The sequence below is a fragment of the Mya arenaria genome, chromosome 3 (assembly GCF_026914265.1).
Source record: "Mya arenaria isolate MELC-2E11 chromosome 3, ASM2691426v1".
In the NCBI taxonomy this organism is placed as follows: Eukaryota; Metazoa; Mollusca; class Bivalvia; order Myida; family Myidae; genus Mya; species Mya arenaria.
In genome coordinates, this window is record NC_069124.1 from 42,358,491 (window position 1) to 42,384,362 (window position 25,872).

The 25,872-nt window shown below is 33.9% G+C and overlaps 1 protein-coding gene across 1 annotated transcript; it reads left to right on the forward strand.

Moving 5' to 3' along the window:
* The first annotated feature begins 948 nt into the window (after positions 1–948).
* LOC128226033 (forkhead box protein fkh-2-like) lies at positions 949–14,173 on the forward strand. The gene is made up of 5 exons (XM_052935931.1): positions 949–1,134; positions 1,544–1,606; positions 7,146–7,283; positions 11,091–11,412; positions 13,770–14,173. Exons 1-5 carry the CDS (start codon positions 949–951, stop codon positions 14,171–14,173), a joined length of 1,113 nt encoding a protein of 370 aa, XP_052791891.1.
* The last annotated feature ends 11,699 nt before the right edge of the window (positions 14,174–25,872 follow it).

Sequence of the window (25,872 nt, forward strand, 5' to 3'; positions counted from 1 at the left end):
ATACAATCGAAATCGCCGACTGACAAACCTTCAAATGAGATTTGAAAAAAATAAATAAGGTCACGAACTGTATGCGTCATTGTCATTCATCTTAAATGATACTTTTGATTGGCTTGCTCGATACTTAAACAATATAGAGAAAGACACAAAACATATAAAACAACAACACGAAAATAGAAAGGTTAACCGCATCGGTGAAGTCTAGATATGATTATTATAATAGAATAGATCTCCTTTGTTGGAACATAAATATGTATTATGTTTGCTCACATATCGTTTCAATTGCTACAAATGACATATATTATAAGTTTGTTTATCTTCGTGTTTTATCGCCAAGCTTTATGACAATGACAGATTTATATTTCATCATATTTGCAACACTATTTACATAATAAACCAGTCACCATAAATATAATGTTATCCACTAGAGAAATAGAAGGGGGATTTAGTTTTAAAAAAAATACTCTTAATGGTCAACAATTGCCTGTATCAATACACAAGATCACTACCAGCTCCGAGTAAAAAGGATAAAAATCAAAATTTATTGGCCTTGCTACACGTTGAGCTGTTGTATAAGGCAGCATATGTACTAACATTCATTTGAATATTAATTTAAACAGTTTTGTAATGACTTATTTTACTGTTTTCCACTTTCAACAAGGTTTCAACAAGACAATTTTATCCGCCAAAATAGGCACGCAGAACAGAATTGCAAAATTATCTAGATGGCAACTGTAACTTCAAAGGGAAGGTAGAGTGACAATTGTCTGAAAGGAGTACTCAACTTTGATACTGCACTTTAAAGACATAAAAGCGGCGCGAAATGGTACTTATTTCTATGTATTCTGTATTATATATTATGAATGAATTTGCTCTGACAATTGGTAATCAAAATTAAGTGCACAGTTTGTTAAACTATTCTACAGACCTTTTTTAAAAGTAAAAACAATGTCTGCCTGCCTGCCTGCCTATCTGCCGGTCCGTCCGCTCGCCCACCGCTCGTCTCCCGCCTGCCTGCCTGTCTGCCGGTCCGCCCGCTCGCCCGCCGCCCGTCACCCGCCTGCTAGCCTGCCTGCCTGCTCCTTCGCTCCGATAAAGTATCAAATCCGTGGAAACCTGTCCGATTCCCGAGATGTTGGTCAATCACCGTCAAACATCCTTATTGAGTGTTTTAAATAAGATGTTAAAATACATATTCAACTTCTTACGTCAGAATGACTACTTAACGACTACTTTTTCTCATTTTAAATCATTTTTCATGAATAAAATTTATCCACCACTTTTCCTTCCTAGCTCTAGATGAAGTCAAAAAATTAAAACAGTATTCTGTTACATATCTAAAGCATTTGATCGCATATGACTTGGGGGTATTCTTTTCAAGCTAAGAGAAAGTAGTATTTTATGTTTCCTTCATTATAATGTCTCACCAATTATATCCATGACAGAAAGCAAGACGTTGTACAGTCTTGTTCGTTGTCGGATACGGTTACATGAACGACATTAGTCTTAAAAAAGCTCCAATCTGCAAAACGTCTCTTTGCAGACCACAATACCCCCATTCATCATTGACGACGAACCAAAACACTTGTTGATGACATGGAAAGAGGTAGCTTGTATCATTTATGCAGCAAAAGCTTATACTAGTTATCTCGCGAAAAAAAAACCTAGACAGATTTACCCTTTCTTTACGTTCAAATAGATGACGGTACATATCATAAATATCTGGGCGTCAAACCTTCTAGTTCATGCTTATTGAAAGAAGTTATTTAAATTAATCCAACGTTCAGAAGGTAATGCAGCGTGTCTAACTCATGAGATCATTCAAATAAGTCATTGATTGTAGATATATACATGTTAAATACATAACATTAGACCGCTGCAAGAATATGCAGAACCTGTCTGAGATAATATCACCCGAGTAAGGAAAACGAAATATACACAATACAGCATAATGAAACGCGAATCGTTTCCGATGCAAAACGACAGATTTAATGTTCAATTAACACATGACTTGAACCTAAAATAAGGCGAAATCCACAAAAAATTAAATGATCATGCATTAGTAATTTCTAAATACACTTATTCCTCCACACCTCGTGATGGTGATATGCCTCCTACAAAAAATATTGTCATTAACCAAATTGGAATGAGAAGACATTAATGAAAGCTATCACTCCCTCCTCACCGGTTTACTATATTATGCTCAGACATTGTACCTCTTGGATAGTTTATCTGCGTTAAGGCATTTGTCTCGTCAAAGTGTTTTTCTTTGGTTTTCTTTCCATTTATTTCATATTGTAAATATCCAAGGCCTATCAAAATTTACTTGCACTTTTCATACACCTTTCAACGTATTACCAATATTACAACCAGGCCATATTCAACAGATCACAACACCCTTTACATGGTTATAAGCAGCTAGACAGTGTGACAGAAGCGGGGCATAGCATAAGCTTCAAAACTTCATTTTTTATCCTATCCTGAATATTTGGTTTTATGCATATTTTGTTTGTCTACCTTTCAAATTCAATAAATGCAATATTTTTTTATTGTGCTCAAACGTTTTATTTGAAAATAAAATCAATGTATTCTTTATACCCACGCGTGGCTACACATGATTTTAGTCAAATTGTTAAACATTCCAACATTCTTTAAGCATCTAATTTCTGAAGAAACAGCAATTTAACTTTGAGCATATTTTGAGTTTTAGACCGAAAGTTAATTTGTTCTCTGTTGAACTGCAAATATTAAGAATTATAATTAAATTTTGAAAAAAACATAAAAAGGTTATACTTAGGTTACTTACAATTGTGTTAACCTGCATTCGACTTCTATAGCCAATAGATGATGTTATTAAGTGGGAAGTAACACAAATGAGTACACCTGGGAGATGATTGTCTCGTTACCCTCCCCTTTTAACTAAAATGACCATCTAGATATATTACTTGCCTGTATTTTGCAGATGAATGGGTAGAAGTATTGTGTTAGCCTTCAGGTCGATGTTATCGTCGACATTCATACAAAGTCGATGTTATCGTCGACATTCATACATGTTTACCCTGGTAATAACGTTATGAATGAGTACACATATAGCTAGATAAAATAAGCGCATGTGTACTTATGTCCATAATTTTTGCTTTTGTTCTGTTAAGCGTTTCTAACATAGACCTGCAGTTCTCTTGTTGAAACGATACAGGCGGTTAACTCTTGACCACGTAGAGCCATACTCTTTCAAATGTATTCTCCCTTCTATTAATGTACGTGAAAAGCACAATTATACGTATGCTGATTGGTTTCAACCCTATAAATGTTTTAATAATGCAAACTGGATACATTGTAAATTGAAAATTGGTTGACGATGAAGTATTATGAAGAAACTTATATTCAACCCCTGCAAATTAATGATTTGTCACAATGGTGGTAAATTGACTAAGATACGAACATAATAAACCAAATAAAAAATATGCTTATAAAACAGCCATTGGAAAAGTATATGAGCACATATATTAACAGACTAATGCTCTACCATAGAAAAGTCAAATTAAGATAAATACTATTTCTAGATCTCGGAGTTCTTTTTAATCTTTCATTTTTGTTTCTAGATTTCCTTTAAATACCTATTATATTGCTAATGTATCTGAATACAATATTTATACTAGAAAATTATCCGAATTGGGCGAATTCGCTATTATTCTATTATTCGTATTTTCCAAGAGTTGTTTGCCCCTTTTCTTCTATTATAATTGTGGTTAGAATTTTAAGTAACCAGTAGTGCCGGGGGGGGGGTAGTTTTACTATGTTTTGATTAGTTTACCTGGAGCAAAGCTTTAGATAGATAATGGCGTCGGTCTCGCTGCTTGCTCTTTCTGCTACAATCATTCGAGAAGGTATCCGTAATTTTTGTCAAAGGAATAGATTACCGTAGCATATTTTTTATAAATCATTGAAATATTTATTGTTTAGTGGCTTTGGGAAAGAATTTGCAGGAAATCGTCGAAACTTTTGAAAAATATATTTTTATGTAATAGTGTGTGAAACCACAATATACCATTATAGTCTTGTTTGTAGTATAAATTTTAGGCGTCTATTTGTGGCCGGTATCGTCCATTTACATACACGTTAAAAGTCGTGAAAAACATAATAAGCTACCATTACTTAATTATTTCGTTATGAAAAACCATCAAACATAGCATTGCATGATAAAACTTATTTGCTTTTCACTAGAAACACAATCACGTTTTTGACGAAATATCCATTTAAGATCATGACCTCAGCAGGCATTCACTCACGCTTGGTTTTATATATTAACTGATAGATGCATGTTGTCACATGTGACACGTGGCAGTTTAATAGAAACACGGATGTTTTGTCAAAGGTGATATGTTCCGCCTTAACAATGACGCAAACTTTCGCACATGCAATATAAATATTGTGTTAAATATCGCATATAATACTATTACCAGAAGACTAGACATAAGAGTTAAAAAAGTGGGTGGTATTTTACGATCAGTCAAAAACGTTCACAAACAATCTTTACTGTTGTTTGCTTGTTGCTTCTTCATAATGTTATATTTTATCCGCTGAATTTTTTTTAGCAAGCTTTTCTGCTCTATTATTTATGTACATTTGGGCCGTAAACAAGAATCTATATTTGATACTTAGATTCAGAAAAGCGTGTTTTTTAAACAATACACATATCTTTTACATGAATATGATAACGTTTGATAAAAATGTGTTTACCAAAGTAAATACAAATGTTTGCACGAGATACTCCAAAATTTACAATTTGTGCTTTTCTCATGGCAATTTAAAATTGTTATTTAAATTTGCAGTTTCGAGTCATGAGTTTCAAACTCAGAGCCAAAACGTGTGTGACTATTTACCTTGAACTTAAACCAAAGTGAAGATCCTTCACTAATCTGAACGAGAGACTCTTTCGAGATTTAAGACTGATGCAAACAGACGTCTTTGTTTGATCGGCACCGCTATTGTTAACAATCATAAATACATAATGCTATGATTTTGATATGCCAGAAAAAAAGATGATTTTTACCTTTAAACTAACATGGCGACAATTAAAGAAATGGATACACATGTATGCGTAATGAGCTTGTTGTTTTCGTGATATTATATCTTGATCGTTTAGTCAAGGTCTCTTTGATCCTGATTATTGTGCCTTTACACAGAAATTTACATGGGCCCTTGCATAAACAGGGTTTATTTGTGATTTTACGACCCCTGGCATTGTCACTGCAGTGTATATTCTGTTAATTTAACAATTATGTTACACGATATGTTTTTCTTATCTTGTATGTGCATAGGTTAAGTAACTTTATGTTACATTAATGCGTAATTGTACGTGTTTTATTCTGATTTAATAGGTGATGATTAAAGTTCGATTATGATTAATTACAGTGGCACGAACATCTTTTCCGTTGAAAATTCCAACGACTTACAAGGACATTACTAAAGGTGAACACTATTATATAGTATTCACCAATTAGACCGAGGAAATTCATTGCAAATCATATCTAGAGCTAGGATTTTGAGGCCGTATTTATCAAGAATTCTAAGAGTTTAGTTTAAAAATGCAAAACTGCTTTTGAAAATATAATCTAAATATAAAAATTGCTCCTCATTTTTTTTTGTTGAAAATGGCTCCTATATTTTATATTTGAAGTATAAATTATCTCAGAGTAATATTTGTTTCTCACAATCTCTACACTTCCACGTGGAATAAATAAGGCTACGACCACTAAGGACAACTGGGATTTCCAACGTCAACATTGAATCAAATCACTAGACAAAATTAGTATAAGGTATGTTCTTTCTATGTCTATTTCATATACATTAAGTCCGGTGTAAACCTTACTTCGATATAGAACGAATGAAAAATGTTATTTTTGTCAGATTTCTTCTCTTAAAATTCCGTTTGTATTCAAAGGAAAAAAAATATAAATATGACAATATTGATTTGAGTAAACAAAATCCAGACTTTCAAATCAACAATATGTTGAGGCATCTTGGTGATATTTCTTTTTAAATACTGCAAATATCTTTTTTATAAAAAGGAGCCACAGCGGTACTACACTACGTACTAAGTAAGGTAGTGTGAACTATTTTGGCATCTGAAATCATTTTTATCCTCTTTATCGTCAACATACAACTACTCTTTGTATCAAAGTTATAATATATAGTTCGTAAGCTTGGCTCTAATAAAAAAACACATGCATGCGAAGACATATTTATCAAATAATGGTCCTTTAAAAGAAATAAACAAGGACGTTTGGACCGCTTGATGTCTTAGTCCTACAAATGCATTTTTACAATTTGGAACTTTGCAAGTCACTGCATAATAGAAAAATAACATTTACTAAGCACATAAAACTATAGGCGTATACCTGTAACAATGTAAGATAAACAATTAATCAAGTAACAAGTGGTTTCTATGTTGAAATCTGTATCAAGATAGGCCGGTTCCTCATCTAACAGTATATTTTCTTTTTTTGAAGGAACTTGTCAAGGAGAAGGACTATACGATCAATACAGTAAAATGAAATGTGTTAATGTTTCACCAACTTTACTTACTGTTTCAATTGGTTCATGTGACACATCACGCTATTGAACATACCAGAGAACATGATATCTCCGAGAGTTTCCAATTCGAATTAGCGGGTTTGTAAGATATACCTTTAAAGATTCGCAACCAAATCCTGTTGCCAGGCGAATTGTTCGCGCTTCATTAGTACTAAGACATATCTCTAGGAGGACGAAGTATACGCCTTGGGTGCGGTAAATGAATTCCTCCTTTAAAAGCTCAAGCCGTTGTCAGAATCAGTTCATGTGTTGCTCTTGTGTTGTGTTTGGCAAGACATATATATCCAAACATTGCTTTTGAAATTACGATTACTTTTGAAAGTTTGCTCAAGACATCAAATACCAATACACAAGACAGATTTTAAGGGGAATTCTATAGTTTAGTTCATAATTATACCATAATTTAATATAAAAGTTTACGATTGTCTGATATAAATATGAACACTTTTATGATAGATTATCTGATGCGGGGGGAATTTGTGGCTTCTGAAACTCTAAGGAACCACCAAAGAGTAGGAAAAGAAACATCATGTAGTTATTCCGACCAGGGATTTGAGGAAGAGTATAACAGCGGAAGTCTCTATGCTAGTTCTAGCGACAATCCGACACTATCGCCGTCTGATAGCGGCCTTGATTCGGACAACTCTACAGGAGTCAAAAGGAACGTTGGTGTGACGGCTGTCAATGTAAGTTATATTTATATTTATATTAATTGATAAGTCTAATTGCAAAAACAATTGGAAGCTGGCTTCAGTTACTTCCATTTCATTGGGAAGAACTGGTTTTGGCACCGTATTCAATAACAAACTCAGATGAAACTTGGTTTTACTGGAATGTATGAAAAATTGTCCAAATGACTTCATCACTGAGGCTTGTCTTAATATATCAATTATATTGATTATTGATTATGTATACGGGCCTGGTACTCCATTCCGATGTCCTTTTATGGTGAAGCGGAGCATACCTGGTTAAGAATGGTCACCTCTTACTGTGAATGCAGTGCTGTTAATTCTAATAAGGCCTGTAAACACTCGTGTGTATATGTTTATTAAAGAGGTTGCGAAACACGACGTAGCTACACGTTATAGGTCACTCGTGCAATGAAACATGGCATTCTGGTATTGTACATTGTGCATACACGTGGATGACAAAGTGCAACAAAACGGCTTGTCCCGTGAAAGTTGCGTTTAGTTTCCTCTATTACCTTTCGACAAACCACAGTAAATGTAGTCAAGTGCGGACTGTTTGAACTTGTATTGATAATGGAAACACTGAGATGTTAATCCTTAAAATACTAATATCAAGACCCTATTTGTGACTTCTTCTTACCTTTGCTTTTTAAAGCGGAATTGTTCAATAGTGGATAAATTTTACACGATACGTTTGAACAAGCAGCCTCAGTGACATTTATGGTCTGTTCAAGAAGAACTCGTGATTTTATTTATTGGTTGGCGTTTATAAGATGGAATGCTGAAATTCTTTCTCTAATTGCTCATTTATGGAGATAGCATATTAAATTATATATTTTGCTTATGATTTAAGTAGGTGTGTTTGGTGAATGCACATACAACAAGCACATCGATATTCTTCAATAATAAGAAACAAGCTTTCAATAACATTAAAATTATTAATTATAATTAACTCTCGATTGTAAACGTTATAATTTACGAATTATTTAAGTATAGCAATAGCAAAATAATTAACAAAGCAGCATTGCGCATTGATCTAGACAAGTTATAATTTTTATTGACATAAATATTTCATGACAACAGTGTTTGTATGTTGAATCACACAGATATTTGCAATTCTGTTGTTACTCATGACAAAACAGTAACGCCTGTATAATATTGTTGGTGGTCATTAGGAAGCAAGATTTACAAATCTGAAAATTTGGGCAAGATACGAGGAGTCCATACTCGTTCAAAAACAATTCAATACACTAAAATATATTTGAATAAGACCCATAATGTATGCATACGTCTTAAATGCATCCATGGACGGAGAATGCGTCATTGCATAGCAACCCTCAATGTGTATATTTTACACTAGTTGATAGCACAGTCTGTTTCAACTATGTTCAAGCTCAGCCATTATTGTAAACTAGGTAGAGGAGCGGCGAACTCTCGACCTCCTGACGATAATTTTCCATTTTCCAATTAAGAATTATACCACAGCCTCTCAGTGTGACTCCGAGAGCTTATGTCCTGGCGTCCGTGGTGTTGTTGATCGCTCGTCTGTCCTCCACAAACCAACCGAATGTCCGCCTGTCGTCGAGCCGTCTTCGGAAAAGTAGAGTGAACCGCATGTTATATTTTACATGGTCAAACCGGAGTGTCAATTTGTTCCCTGTCTGCCGGCGGAGCCCACTCGCTCTCGCCTTTATGATATGACATCAGCTGAGGTCTAGGTTGTTCCTGGCGAAGTGATTCACCTGACCGCAATGGCTTGCAAATAACGTAATCATGCACACCGTTCGCAGTCCCGTCAGAGACAACTGTTAGCTTAATTAACATCCTCTAGCGGTCTGTTCGTTTAGGACACAGTTGAATTTATTTCCTAATCGGACCGTTACTGTCAAAAATGGAGCCTAATAGTTCTGGGTTAAAATAAGCACTCAGTCAAAAGATACACAAGTGCTCCGCGCACATATGTTGAATTCATCGGAAGTCATCGTCATTCCTTTTCGTAACTATTACAGAGGAAGTACAACCTTCAACTCGAGTGTCAATTTTAATACTTTTCAAATGATCATTACATACCACAGAGCTGTCGTGTGGGACTTGAACGTGTTCATGCACTGTGATTTTCTTTTAAATTACGAACTTGTGAGTTTCCTCATAGTTCCAAACGTCGAGCTTTTGCATGAATAAACCGAACTGCTTTATTTATGTTAGTCAGTTTTAATTTTCACAGCATTTAACATAATTCAATTGCTGTGCTCTGAGCGAAACACTAGCATGCAATGCTTATTTTAAACATAGACCAGCTTGAATTGATGTGATAGTGTCTTTGAGTAAGGATAACTCATTTGCTCATGTACGTTTTCTGGAGGTCGGCTTGCAGTCGGTGACTTGTTGCTTTGTTTCGGGCATTCTTCTTACAGTAATTGCTTTGATCATAGTTTTCAAGGCATTACCCTGACACGCTTCAAAAATGCTGTGGTAGTCTTGGACGAGCCGCCCAGACACTGGCTTACCAGAGCACGAGGCCATCCTCCGATTCAGTTGCGCTTTCTAGTAAACGGCGAAATCACCACAGATCTAATTTAGCAGTTCGAAGTAGTGGTATCTTATGCCGTTCAAGTCACACTGACTTGATAAATATTCACGTATACTATTTTGCAAACATGTCTATTTTCTAGTTGTGGTACATTTTCACAAGCGTCCGAATTCCTAGATTACCCGGAAGACGACATATTCCAAATCATCAAAATCATCGTCGTCATCAGTATCGACATACACATTTATTACCCACTTAAAAAAAGAAAAATATTGAAAACAATTCACTTATTTTCAATATTTTATCACCTTATTTTCTTTTTTAAAAATCCAATAGCACACACAAACACTACACTACACATTAAATTCGTTTAAGATGCCTTTTAAATATAACTTTTTTATCAAACAAAACAACAGAGCAAATTCTGGACTATCTTTCCATCGGAGCATACGCTTGAGAGACACAAAAACGGCAATAAGTAGATTGATGTCATTTCCTCTGATATGTGTTCATTTCTATTCTGCCTAAAATTCAATCCACACAATTAACATAGCAAAATAAAGAAAATGTGGCACATATAACAGTTTAAGTTACATCTTAATTTGGCTTAAATCGGACCCAGGCCGCCGAAGTTTATCTACTCGTTTCCGCTTAAACCTCCTTGTCAATCACATCTTTGGTCACCATATCTGTAAAAATAAATAGTTATCGATATTGTATCAATTAAGAGAGTAAAACAAATACCTTTTCCATAAACGCACATGTGTTAAGACATTGACATCGATTTCAATAAATTTCATAGTAAATACAAGTATTTTTCTTTGTGTCTTACATTATTTAAACGTTCATTTTGTACAGGACAAATCATCCAGAATAAAATAATCTTGACATAAATGTTTGTCAATGCAAGAGATATTAATGATATATTATGCAAAACATCATTTTTTTATTCGCGACAGTCGTGCTAATGCAAATTATTTGATTAAATGAAGGTGCAAGTCATATTTTTTTAATATTGAATAATATTTTTCATGTTTTTCCTCAACAGTAATGAATGTTTTCAACACTGTTCGAACAAAATACCTTACCTTCAATAAAAAATACAAACAACGCTATTAATTAATTTCAAGTACGTTAAACTATATTGAAAGGGAAACTAATGTCACGAACATTATATAAACATGTTTTATTAGGAATATAAAAATAAACTATATAAATTTGAATCACCAATCTTTGTTGTTCTAATTGCTTTTAAATGTATTCGTTGTATATAGGAACCAGTTGCAAACGTGAAAGCATGCAAGGACTCGCAACCTGCAGCTCCTTCGGAAAAGATCAATATTGAACAGGAAACGACGCAACAAAATGAAACCGCAGACGACAGCGATGATGGGAAGCCTCCTCATTCCTACATCGCCCTTATCTCCATGGCAATCCTTAGCACACGTGCTCGGAACATGCTGCTAAGCGAAATCTACCAGTACATCATGAACAACTTCGAGTTCTACAACAACGATAAAAAGCCATGGAGAAACAGCATTCGTCATAATTTGAGTCTCAACGAATGCTTTATTAAGGCTCGCAGATCAGAAAACGGTAAGAATTTAGATGAGTTATTTGACTATTAGCATTAACCTAATTTCAGTTCACTTGCAAATGACTTTTGACAAAGATTCATGTGCGACGCTGCAAGTCGATTTGTTGTCATTGAAAGTGTTAATCTGATTCGGAATTAAGTTTATTATAAAGAGTAAATAGTAAAGGTAAATTGTTTTGAAAAGAACACATACATTCCGAAGCAGCATAAATAGTGTTAACGGATAAGTCAGATGATATTAAATAAGTTTTTGGAGAACACGCAAACGGTAAAAGCGGTTAACGATAGACAGCATCCTCACCTCAACTTTAACCCCGACTTTGGTTGGCTACAATAGTTATGTAGAGATACTGAGATACAAAAGAAATATTGTGCATACTGAATAAGTTTCTGTGTAACTCTACCGATTCACCTGATTAAAATGCAATGCTGATAAACCAAATTACATTGACCGAGTATTTGAAAAATACTGCCTTCCTATTGCAAATAATAAAAAAAATGAATTCTTTTTCCGTGCTTATGTTTTAATTTTTTATTAGTTTGCACTAGTTAGGCTTTAACAATGAACATTGCCCTATCTCAAATAAATATAATGTTCAGCAGAACTTGTAAACATTTTCGATACATAGATAGGGGTAAGTCAGTCATATCAATTAATCATGAAACGCATCCGGTTGGCGGAGTTTGCTAAACAACTATTTTTTCCAAAATAAGAGGTGCAGTCATACCATTCGTGACCAAGGGTATTGCACCCGTGTATTTGTACCTATATACAATATGTCATTGTAGATTTTCTTGAGTAAATCATTGACAATTGGCGATTGGCCAATGCCCTGCTAAGTACATGTCTAAATAAAGGCACAGTTCACGCTTGCCAGTCGTGATGAACCCCTGTCTTCTCCCGTGAGTCGTGAGTCAAACGAACAAAATAAAGGCGTATCGCACGATTGTCAGTCGTGATGAACCACTGTCCACTCTCGTGGGTCGTGAGTCAAACGAACGAATAACTTTGTACATCATGGAAACCTTCATCGCTCCTACAATTATCATCTTTCAGTTTCTTTCTAAATAAAGGCGTATCGCACGATTGTCAGTCGTGATGAACCACTGTCCACTCTCGTGGGTCGTGAGTCAAACGAACGAATAACTTTGTACATCATGGAAACCTTCATCGCTCCTACAATTATCATCTTTCAGTTTCTTTCTAAATAAAGGCGTATCGCACGATTGTCAGTCGTGAAGAACCACTGTCCATTCTCGTGGGTCGTGAGTCAAACGAACGAATAACTTTGTACATCATGGAAACCTTCATCGCTCCTACAATTATCATCTTTCAGTTTTTTTCTAAATAAAGGCGTATCGCACGATTGTCAGTCGTGAAGAACCACTGTCCACTCTCGTGGGTCGTGAGTCAAACGAACGAATTACTTTGTACATCATGGAAACCTTCATCGCTCCTACAATTATCATCTTTCAGTTTCTTTCTAAATAAAGGCGTATCGCACGATTGTCAGTCGTGAAGAACCACTGACCACTCTCGTGGGTCAATCGAACGAATAACTTGTTGAACATCAAGATAACATGCATCGCTCTTACTAAAATCAGTTTTCACGGATACGGCTCATTCGTGTTCTTTTTCAATATCATCAGCTTTCGCGCTCATGTTCTTAAAACGCGATATCTTAGATGTATTGGATAGTATCGCATTTTAATAGCATCATGAATATGGTGTATGGATACTTTTTCTTAACATAATGAAATTTGTTTGCGTTTGTGTGAAAGTGCCAATTAACATCTCTGCGATAATTTATAAACAGGTCCATTTGCACACCGATACAAATAACACCAATTTGTTTGATATGCAAATAAGATTGCAAACATTTTATAGAACTTAATTATAATTCTTAAGTGATTAACAAAACTCGTGTGTGATTTGCAATAAATTATGAGTTCTAGATAGTTATTCTAATGACGGCGAGTTTAAAGATACTTTGAGTTATTTTACTTTCTATTGTGAACACACACTAAATAGTAAATAGCTGGTTCGTATTTAAACAAACAATTGTATATTTCAGCCTGAAATGATTCTATTTCAACGGATTTTTTACGCTTTAACTAGGAAATGAATTTAACTTATTCTGTCGTACTTTAGAACCCTTAGGATTGGAGCTTTTGATGACGACGTTTCATTTTAACACACACTTTATTCGAATAGTCAAAACAATTAAATGTTCGAATTTTTACCCTACCCAACATAAGAGAATCCAAAATGTTGTCTTACACATATGAACCGCATTTCTTAAATATTCAATGTTTAAATTAACACTCATTTACGAATGACTTACTTATGTTGAAGGTAAGGGAAATTACTGGACTATTCATCCAGCTTGCATAGATGACTTTGCACGTGGGGATTTCCGACGACATCATTCTAAGCGCCGAGCGAGAAAATGTACCAAGGTCCAATACTCGAGAGGAATGTACGGCTACAACGATGAATACATTCCGATGACACAATCGCACGTCTGCTGCGCCGCGTATGACAACTCGACTTCACTGTACTACATGCCGCCCCCTACTGCCTGTCGACAGGTTCTTCCAATGCCCTATCCAACTCTTCCCTACCCGCAAATGATCGGATCCACAACATCACCAGCCAGTTTTATGACTGGACCATGCGTAGGAGCAGGAATTGCAATGGAACATTTGGCTCAACAACAGAGTGCTTTCGCCACCCCATACCAGTATCATCATTTGTAGCGGAATGTGTCTATGGTAAGACAACAAAGACACTTTATTCAGCTTATGAAGGAAAGTTGAAACTACACATTATAAATTTACAAAATTAAGTTACAGACATCTTACATTGTAACAGAAAAACAACAGCATTATCTTAATATTCATCAAACGTTTATCATGACATTGTCCATTCCTGATATACTGTACAGAAATAATATTAAGAAAATGGCGTTTTAAAAAACAACAACACTGATTCTTGATTTTAGTTTTATATGTTGATTAAAGAATTGCGTTATGCAAACAGGTTTGTTACTTTATTAAGTACTACTTTCTATGTACAACGATTTAGTTTTATGTATACTGATTCATTTCTTATCTGTTTCAGGTCTACATCATGGGAACGTTTGTGGTGGGTATGCTTTCTTGTCTCCCTAACTGGAAGCTGCTTTTATTTCAACGTTAATTTCCATTTAACTATATTTATTTTGCAAAAACCAATAACAGTTTTTAATTTTTATTTTCAATTTCTCTCTTAAATTCTTAAGAAATTTAAAAATAGGTAAATCAAGTCATTTTCATCATCATTACCTTTACATAATACACTTTCTTTACTTAATGTAGTTTATAACGAAACGCCTTCGCCGTATCCTTAGTCTGCGACTAAATCGTTAATCCTCCACTTGCTAAGTCGTGCTAGTAAATTGCAAAAAGCACACTGATTAATTTGTAAATCGAAATAATTGCGTTTTGAAATACCATCCACTTTGTAATGGACCGTCCATATTTTTGATGGAATTTTCACCAATCTAGATTTAACAAAATTACTCGAATTGACTTAGTTAATAGGTTTTGTCGCACACTTGACTTAAACAAGTTTGAAGAAATGTTTCAGCTTTATTTCCGGATAAATGCGCGATCGAAAAGCTTAAAGGTAATATCTTTCTATTGATCGATGCGCTTATCATTGATTACAACTTTGCTCTTATTGAAATCAACATCCTCGTGTTTTGATCATCATATTTTATTTATACGCATGACAGTCAATTGTTCTGATTTTTGCTTGCATGTCATATTTCCGTTTGATGTTGTTCTGTCGATGCCATCTGATGTGAGGTGGCATATTTGATTATGCCATGTGTGATTACAAACAGTACGGCATAGTCATCTCTAACCTATATCCAACTATCATTTAGGTATCAAATCATACTGATAATGGCAATATTAAGTAAACAATCACTTACGTTAAGAGTAAAGCAAATGTTGCCTTTCTGTCTTTATGGCATGTGAGAACTTTACTGGTGCAAATGCTGCCATTTAAATATAATTCAGCGCCCTTTATTCCCGCGCACGAGTAATGCTTGAGTAAATGTTTTACACGTTTTGGCGTTTCTCACAAAACTGGTGCAGTGGAGTTAATTTCCAAGGTGCAGAATATTTGAAACCAGGCCCCAATGTCACAAACATACTGAAGTCATTTACCAATCTCTAAAAAACTTATATGTCTATACTATATTTAAAAACTCACTTTTTTGATAGATTATTTTGATTAAAATAATTGATCATCAACTGTATAATAATAATTAACAAGAAACAATTAGTATTCATTTTTTCTTAGGTTTTTATTACGTTATTTTATTACGTTTTCATATTTTTAATCAACATTATTCATTAAAGACTGCTGAGTTTCTTTTGAAATATGTCGTGCTGTTTGATGAAAAGTTAGTTGAGATAGAGCTTGAGAAAGGACTTTAGCATTTTTGGGTCAGGGCCTAGTTTCAGAAACAAACTTAAGTCGCAAACATTCTTCATTTATCTGATTGGGTTGTTATTTTTAATCAGTCTAATCGAAGTACCGGATTTCAGGCGGGTAATAAATATCGTATTACATACGAAGAAAGAATATTTCAGGTATCGGGTTTGGTTATCAGTCTAACAGTCTAATCGAGGAGTAGGATTTCAAGCTGGAAACTCTTTTCTGGTATAAGATATTCGTGAAGCTAGCATCAATGCTCTCAGTGAATCATTCTGAAATGTTTCCTTAACCTTAAATATTTTGCTGTACCGATGTTTATTAGAACTCTAAATTCAAATATTGGTGTTTAATTAGGTTAAAGAAACTGTAAATATATATTACATATTTCTCAAAGAATAATGAAAACCCTTTACAATTTAGTTAATTAGAAACAGTCACAATATCAGCGTTATGCGTATTTATGTCAGACTGATTATAAACCCAAAGAAATTCTTATTTCTACAAGCAAGAAACCTTCTTTGATTAGGGTTGAACTGATGAATGAAAGGTTTCAGAATATCTATTGTTGTTCTGTATAAGTCACAGAATAGATCATCATTGCTATCGTACACGTATTATTGTCGTTTACAAATATCAGAACAGTAAATAACCGGTAACCATTACGTAGATATACATCTGAATTGAATCAAACGTAAAACTACATATACTAAGGGTTAAATTGTTATTTCTGATACCGAGGTATTTTCCATACATAAGTATGTGTTTGTGTAAATAACTTTAGCCCTTTCCTTAGGAAATATGGTTGCTGGACTACTTGTGTTAAAGTCAGGTAATCTGTCAGTGCGAAACTGTTATATTGTATAAAGGTATTGTATTTAGCACCATTCGAAATAAAATCACAAGTCAAAGAGTCGAGTAACGAGAAAAGAAAAAGAAAACGTATGGAAACTTTATAACGCATGCATTTTTTTAGTTCCCTTCAAATCTCAAAATACGTTTTCTTTTATTTCTTTCCAACTCGGCATATTTGACGAGAGAGTGTACTATGGCAAATGGTGATGATATCAAAACCTTCATCCGGTAAAACAAGTTTGCATTGTAAGACGAGTTTTAGACTTTAATCAGCAGCTTCCAGTAGCCAGTCTATTGACAGGATACAAGACAGTAAACTCACCCAAACATCACTATTCCTTTATTCCTGACAAAAATGTAAATATGTGAAAGGACGAAAAACAATGCCATTCGAAATGATGTTGCTCGGTGTTTGGATATATTCACCCCTGGATGTGTCATGATTTCAGTGTTATACCTTAATGAAAGAGTAAAGGAATGGTGATGGTAGACATGAAAATATAATCATCCTAATTTATTATTATACCATGTCATGTGAAAACGTGTCTGTGGCAATTATGTGCATGCATTATTATTATTATAAGAGTTTATTATGGCACACAATTGGTAACATTGGTAACATAGATGTGTTAACATATTTGCCAAGGTTGTTTGTTTTTAGAATTTTTAAACAGTAAAAAAATGCAGTTTTAAACGAGTACGAAATTAAAAAATTCAGGTGTTAATCATATTTATTTATTAAATTGACTGTATATATATTCATTTTGGCTATAACATAACCATTCCATGTACATAATAATGTTTTAGTTATAAATAAATATGTTTCTGTTTCACTTATTCTAGAAAACGATTACTCCCTCGGGTTCCTGTTTTCAAAACCAGAAGAAGTCCGAATTTCATTCTATGGGTCAATAATGTCCTCCTAATATTCATCGTCTTCGTCATTGCATGCTTTGTGTTCTGTATCTCATAGGTCATATTTACGATAGCATAATCAGCATAAATGCGCAAAAGGCTGCCAACAAAAGCAATAAATATTCATTGTTCGCAAACCTCTTTTTAAGCACTAAATCTCTTACTCTTTGTACATTTATCAAAACCGCTTCATGAAAGGCCATGGAGACATTATAATGCATTGTTCAGAATGCTTGAAATATGGAGCGTATGATATCTTGTCAAATCGAACAATACTGTCTATTAAAAACATTTATTATCTACATATTTGAAATATAGATCATCATTTGAACTGGTGATTTCATTTTTTGATACTTATATGAGGTATCAAATTCTTACAGAGATTATCCCAATCTCTATAATGGCCATGCATCATAAGCAGAAGATAAGAGATATGGTCAATGTTAAGAACTAACCATCGTATGCGGCCTTTGAACGGGGAATGTGATTTCATTTATTCGATAACGAACTTAAAAAAAACTGATTAAAATTCATTTCTAAGACCCTATTGTAAAATTGTTAGTTTTATCAATCTCGGCGTCAATACTTTGTTGTATTGAAAACAATATAAATGTCAATAGAGAAATACAAAAACAAATTGCCTCGTGGACAAATTGGAGAGGATTCGGGAAGTAATTTAAATATTGCATGTGCAGTCGTTAAGGTAATCATCTCATTACAAATGTATAGAACATTGCAGAAAACCACGATAAAACAACGTTTTATTTTAAGCGTTTTTCTGACTCTTCATTAGGCGAACCGAACCTAATAGGGAACTTGTACTTCATCGTATTGGACAACCACACGAGTAAGTATGTATGCAGCAGAAGATGCCACTTACAAACGACGGCAACATCCTATTTGAGGGCAGAGAGGGGCTTGTGGAATAATAAAGCAAAGGGTAAAATAATGTGAAGGGGTTTTTACCAAACTCGGTAAGATGAATTATGTTCACTTGACTACACATTAGTGTCACAACATTTTCCATAACAAGTCGAAGGTTCATTCATATATGAACACGTTTTATTTAATTTAAAATTGATTTTTTCGATTTATTTCCGGTGTGATCTAAGTTGTATGTTTTCATATTACAGGCACTGAAGGCACGCGTACAGCAGACAGACGAAATCAATATTTTCCCAGGTATTTAGTTTTAATAAGTTTCCTGCTTGGTAAATATCTGATATTTTGGACAAAACTATACAAAAGACAAATAACAATTTCAATAGTTAAATGAAAACCTTAGGGACAAGTCCAGAAGTCAAACAATACTCGAATGTAAACCATTACAGGAACAAGGCAAGGTACTGAAGTCTAAGATTGTAAGAGAAAAATCACTATAAAATAATTGTAACTATTCATTGTATAACAAAAACTGATTTAAGATCAAATTGAATATCAACTTTGAAAAAGTAAATAGAAATACTAATAAAAACGATATCTGTCGGCCAGAATCAGATTATTTAAATTGTTTTACTATGAAACAATGTGCCTATCTGTATGAAAAAAAAAACATTGAGCAATGCTGACTTTGTTGAAAAATACTTCTAGTCATTTTTTTTAAATCCTGTTTTATTTTTTGTTCAGTTGACAATGACGATTTAAAACATGTATGTGAATAAGGTGTATTCATAATCTCCTCGCCATTCGTTTGATAGAACAGATATTTAAGTTCATCGTACAGCTTTGATGTACGCTATTTAAAAAGTCCGTTTTCGAATTTCACCACAAAACATGCTGAAATGGAGAACACGGTATTAAATGGTATGCCCGGCGTTAACAGGCGTTAACACAATACATTTGTAAATAAATTACCCTGTCAAATTTGTACAACCTTTTGCAATTTTAAGTATGTATTGCATCATGTCATTTTCAAATTAATGAAATATTCTAGAACGGAACAACCACAGTGCTATACAAGGGCGCTCCATAAACAAGAAACGATCTCAAATACACCAGATGGACAAACCAAGGTTGCCCTTTCTGCTAAAGTGCAATTGCATGGTAGTTGTTTGTATAGGTTATTAAAGCGAACAGCATGCAAAGCTCACCCAAGTCGTCCGTTTCCTACTTGTTCTTCCTTGATACCTTTAACTAGTTTCTTTTTATGTGTTTGTTTAGGTGACAAGAAGGCCGATCTTCACTTACCAGAAAAAAGATGTGGCATCATCAACGCACGCTTATCAAGTCAAGAACCACCGTTGCAGCTCGTAACATGATAGAAAAGAAATCATATTGTGTCACCGTGTATATTGAGAGTACAAATCGGTTTTGCAGACATTTAAGGGTTTGGAGACTGTGGTAACATAGTTGACAATAAATTCTATCAAAGTCTCTTAAGGAGAAATAAAACTCTATTCCGCACGTCGTTCTTCCTTATTAAGTTTAAGACGCTATCTACAGTTTTACCTTAATTAACAAATTCACGAATGTGCACGTTGGACACCCATTCGATTACTATCTGCGTTTTTGTGTAGTAAGGAGTATGTCCTTCGATCCCAAAGAGGTTATTACACAGTCTCAAGTACTTATAACTAGTATAAGTAATATCATGTTTAATCGAGTTTTTTATCATTTTTTGATTGCTTATTTGATTGCTTATTTCTACTTTTAATAAACTATGTGTAATTTGTTTTTGTTAAGACTGATGGGAATCCTGCCAAATAAAAATTTGAAAGCTGATGATTTCATTATTCAATGCGAAATTGACATGGACTATGGTATTAGACATTGAATAATGCAGTTCAGTCATGTTGCATCTTATACACTTAAAGTCCTTGTACGGCAAAAACATATTAAAATGATAACGCAACTGCGTTATTTGTTTAAAATAAATGTATAGTGTACACAGGGAAAGAAGCAATTCAAATTTTAATTTGTTTCAAATGTTTAATGTTGTTGACTATTTGAAGTGTTTAATTAATGTCATAAAAGTTGATATAACTCATTATTATTTAGAAGTTACTCAAATATAAGTTTCGTTCTAGAAATTCATTTCTTTAAAATTATTTCATAAACATATGTTTTTCGAAAAAATGGAACAAGAAAACACATGAGCTGTTCAAGCATGATGTGGTTTAACGTGGTCAAATAAGACGAAATTGAGGAAGAGCTCAGTATTGTATGATATATTGATATTCGATATTTTGGTGGCACATCTGGCTAAGTTCTCCTCTAATAGTCATACTATTGATATTCGATATTTTGGTGGCACATCTGGCTAAGTTCTCCTCTAATAGTCATACTATTTTTATTTACAAGTATTTTTGCCCTTAATGTTTTTTGACACATGTATTCGTTTTTATTACGTCTCTGAAATACACAAACATGTGAGTTAAACTGTCCATTGATGTAAGCATTTGAAAGGTCATTCAATTCGATGTTATTGTCATTGATGAAAACGATATATATAAGCTAGACACTGAGTCAAAAATGACCGAAAATACAATAACAGAGCAACAGAAAGGTTCTTACAGCCAGACTGCTTGTCTAAAGGCATAAGGATGAAAGGTAACAACAGACAATCAAGGCAAGAAACACAGTTTTGATATCCATATTAAAATTTCAAAATACCACACATATATTTCCTTTTACGCTGTTTATCGTGACTTCTATTAATTTAAAGATGTTTGGTTAGGTGGGAGATTTACTTCTAAAACGACTTAAATATTTTTGTTGACCGTAACTTGGTTACAGCGTAGATACGGTCAGCGAAAATATGTTTAAGATCTAAATCTCCCACCTAACCAAAAATCTTTAAATGAATAGAACGACAAACGGCGGAAATGGAAACATGTGTGTGGTATTTTGAAACTGAACCACAGCTTAAGTTAACCTTTGCCATTAAGTAAATTATATGTATTGTAATGACGCAGAATATTTTGTATTGTATATGTAGTTAAAGGTGTTTAGAAACGTTCATGTAACTACACAGCGGTTTCTGACAACCGAGTGGTTTCAACTACTATCAAAGAGTCGCCCTCTTTAGAAATTCCGATTTGAAAGAGGGGTACGCGACGTGGTCCGACGTATCTGTATTAACGATATATTACTAAATAGTATTTTATGCGATAGAAGCTGGGGACACGAGTTTGTAAAAATTCGAAAATTATGTTCAGAAAGAAAAAACTTTCAAACTACACACATTGACACAAATGCAAATATGCAATTATATTTTTTTTATCCACAACCATCCAAACAAAATCCTCCCAGACACTTTTATACTTCAATGTCTAAAGCTGATTAACAATTCATTGACACAAACTCATGTTTTAACAAAAACAAGTATTTTATTTCATAAAAGCAGGTATGTAAATAGAAATGTAAGTAGAAATACCCTAACTACTCGAAGCAATAATAATGACTACATGACAGTTCTGCCCGTCCCTTGTGATTATACAAGATTAAGCACAACTGGTTACGTAGTAATTTATTTGATAACCCAGCTACTCATTCCTTATACTTATGGAAGGGCCGAAGGGTCAAAATTCCAAGCAAACTTTGTGCTAGTTTCCCGACATTTGGACAATTTTAAGTGATCTTCAATTTCAGATAAAACATATTAAGCAAACGTTAAAAATTTGTGTTTTAATATAGAAACATTAAATTTTCACAGCTGTTGGGTACCCTACTATAGAATCCATTTCATTTTTGTTACAAATATAAGTTAGTAAATGCATTATCTAGTCACATTCAATGTTTATAACACACTGCAAAACATGAATTATATGTTTACGGCTATAAGGCTACCTCACTGGTGCCCCTTCGCTAATATATGAACAAATAACAACGTTTCATTTGCTGCTGAAGATTAAATAACCGCGATTAATACACAGAATGGATAATCACCCAGATAGTTCAGTTGCAGAGAGTCCGCTTCGTGTGCACAAGTTCTCAAAATCTGCCCTGTGCCTTGTGATAGAAAACACGTTAAAATTGGTACCAGTAGCTCTCTTGTCTGGCTTTCAGCATTATAGGGTAGAACTAGAAAAGCTGTATTCCATGTACCGGTGCTACACAACAAACATGATAAAGAATCAAAGTTTTTTTTTAAAAGAGCTAGAGTAACGAGCCAGAATCACCATGTATCTCAGTTTTTATTTCAACTTTGTCAATATCTAGAAATGGCTTGGAAATGCCGACGCTTCTATCTCATTTCACATATAGCTATTAAATACAAGTCAGCTCGATTTGGCGGTGTCAAGACATTAAAAGGCAAAGGGGCGCATAAATCAACCCGGAGGAGCATACAACTAACACACAACATCGGAATCGTCTACAATCGATGCCATAATCAAGCTTATACCGCTACATTGAACATCAAATATAAACTATTTGGCCTCATTAACTTAATGTTATGCCCGAGGGTGGTCCGAAAGGTCAATGCACACACACCATGTCTTTGTTTCTGTCGCTATTTTAATTTGTTTACGATACCTGATTTCTGTTTTTGGTGCTTAAGTCTGTAACCCTGCGGCCTACAGCCTAAAAATGCAATTGAATTTTGATTCAATTCCTCATTTCGTTAGACAAAGAATGTAATTATGGAGAGCTGTCGTATTCCGATTAGCGTCGTATATCAAAAAAGTGGTTTCTGTTTATTGTAAATGTTTCGTTCTAGCAAAATATTTTAATAACAAATCGTGTACATTTAAAACTTATCTTTTGTATATTTGTACTGATGACTATCAAGGGATAGTTTTGATGTATGTTTATAAAGACTTTGGTTTTAGACAAATCCAACATATGTAATTCATAAACGATATCATATTAACACCATAGGCTGATAAAGAAAATAAAGTGTAAAACGTGCCTCCCCTCTTTCGCAGCTTTCAAAAATCCAAGAAGAATTGAACTCCTTCAAGTGCTGATCCTCACGTAGCCTGAATACCGTCCTAAAATGAGCAAAAATCTTGGATAATGTGTTGATAATAGGTAAGCTATAGGCCATTTTGCATATTTAAATTTTTCATTGCTTTATAGCAAGAAATTCAATAGATATTGGCGAATCAATACAAGATTATGGCCAACTTTGACCAACCAAAGACTAAACCAATACCATACAGTTGATTGCAGACATCAACACTTATCGGATATATTAACATCCACATGTTTAGGACTGTCATTCGGGATACTGGTATTGCTGTTTATGGCTGAGGCTACAGGTTGAACCTGCTTAAAATGTATTGAGCATAAAATGTAACATATGATATAAGATTGCTGACAAAAAATCAGATCGTAGATTTTCATATTTCCGTTCGAAAATTAATGTTTTATGGCTTAAACCGTTACTAGCGGTTTAAGAAAAATGCATAAAATATCAATTCTTGAACTTATATATAAAAATTTGCCATCTGATTTTTTGTCAGCAGTCTTATATAACTGGTTTCCATGGATGTTCGCAAAAGTTGGCTCGTTCCAAGACAAAAAAATAAAAAAGTTGTCAAACGTCCAATCTGTGAGAGTGCAGCTTTAAGTGTGATTTAACTAAATGTCAGCAGAGATCGTTTGACATGTCTAAGGCGTGACTTTGCTTCTCTCTTAATCACTACTTGTACACCTTACTAAACAAAACATGAACTTTAACATTTGATAAACATATTAACCAACTCCATGAATAACACACTAAGATTAAATATATAAAGATATAGACAAAGTCTTTGACAAAGGACAAAGAATCTACAACCTTATTCAAGTGACAATATTATGTGTTTTACCCCAATATAACACTGCCCGCCCTTATGTTCATGGGTTTGGGAATTGCCATATAACAGAAAAATACTCTTTCTGGATTCCAATTAATAATTTGAATAATGTATGCGTTTATTTCTAAAATATTTATCTCATAAGGGATATTAAAAACAATTTATACCTAATCCTCTTCAACACAGCTACATACAAAAACGGTGTATTTGCCGTCCATCACGATTGCCTACCTCTTATACTTAATTGACTTACTTTAAATATATAAACTTAGAAATAAATGTTATCAACTTGAATGAATAAGGCACAATTAATATCAGACAACATTGCATAGACATGTTTTGATTTAATATATGATGAAAGTTCTTACTTCATTACGCAGCCAAATGATTGGCAAGTGTATTACATTTATATATTACTTCAAAATATCATTTTTTTATTTAAGTTGTCCATCAATTTCACGACATTGTCATGTTTTGTAGATAAAGGCTTGATAAACATGGTCCGATAATCATGATGCCTGGCTCTTTAGTTTGTTATTTCTCTATATCATAATATGTAATATTATAATATGTATATCTACCTCTTTTCTCATGTATATGTGTTGAGCGAACGTAAAACCTGAAACTTGAAACTCGATAGAGTTTTTTAGTAAATTGGAAAACTTAAGAAAAACATTTATTACAAAACGAAATAAATATATCATGATCATTAACATCTTTGGAAACTAATATTTAGTGAACAAACACAATTTACACCATGCAAAATGTATATTAACAAATTGTACACCATTCGTAAATAATATAAATTAACTAATCACAATTAACACCATTCATAATTCATTTAAGTTAAATATTTTTAAGCTATACCTTCATGTTCTGATTGACATGTGTAAAACTTGTTCTAAACACAAAGCTCATTACTAAAATATACAAATCAGAGCAAAAACGAACTATAACTATGATAGACCTTGTTATATTATTCGAATGAATCATTGCTTTACACATTGTTTAGGAATGCCAAGAAGTGCAGCCTCTACTTGATTTCACTTTATTGTTCTTGGGACCTCAGTCATTTGAAGGAAATGAACTCCTGCGTTAGTGTCATCTAACTTTTATAAATTAGTGACGTTTAACCTAAAGGTATTTATTTCTTCTTCATATTTGTCCAAGGGACCACCCCTACAAACGATCGAGAATAAAAAACTATGCATTGCGGCAGTTAAAATCAAAGCGCTGATAGCGCTGCATGAACAGGCTTTTATACGGGTTTTCACCATTATGATTCACGATCATGTGTGTATTAATAAGGTGCTGATATGAAGCACAGTGAATCTAAGAGTCCCCGTGTAAAACAACCACAGGGGCCGCCCCAGGTTTATTGAAGCATTATGGTAAATGACAAATTAATATTTTATTGACAATAAAGGTAATGTCGCTGTGTAACCAGGCACACCAGG

What these genes read in the sequence shown, in the direction of transcription:
- LOC128226033 (XM_052935931.1), top strand. Translation starts at nt 949, where the DNA reads ATGTCTGCCTGCCTGCCTGCCTATCTGCCGGTCCGTCCGCTCGCCCAC. An exon ending in TGTTGATGACATGGAAAGAG is followed by an intron (nt 1,607 to 7,145) that starts GTAGCTTGTATC and finishes TATTCCGACCAG; the next exon opens with GGATTTGAGGAAGAGTATAA. An exon ending in GGCTCGCAGATCAGAAAACG is followed by an intron (nt 11,413 to 13,769) that starts GTAAGAATTTAG and finishes CTTATGTTGAAG; the next exon opens with GTAAGGGAAATTACTGGACT.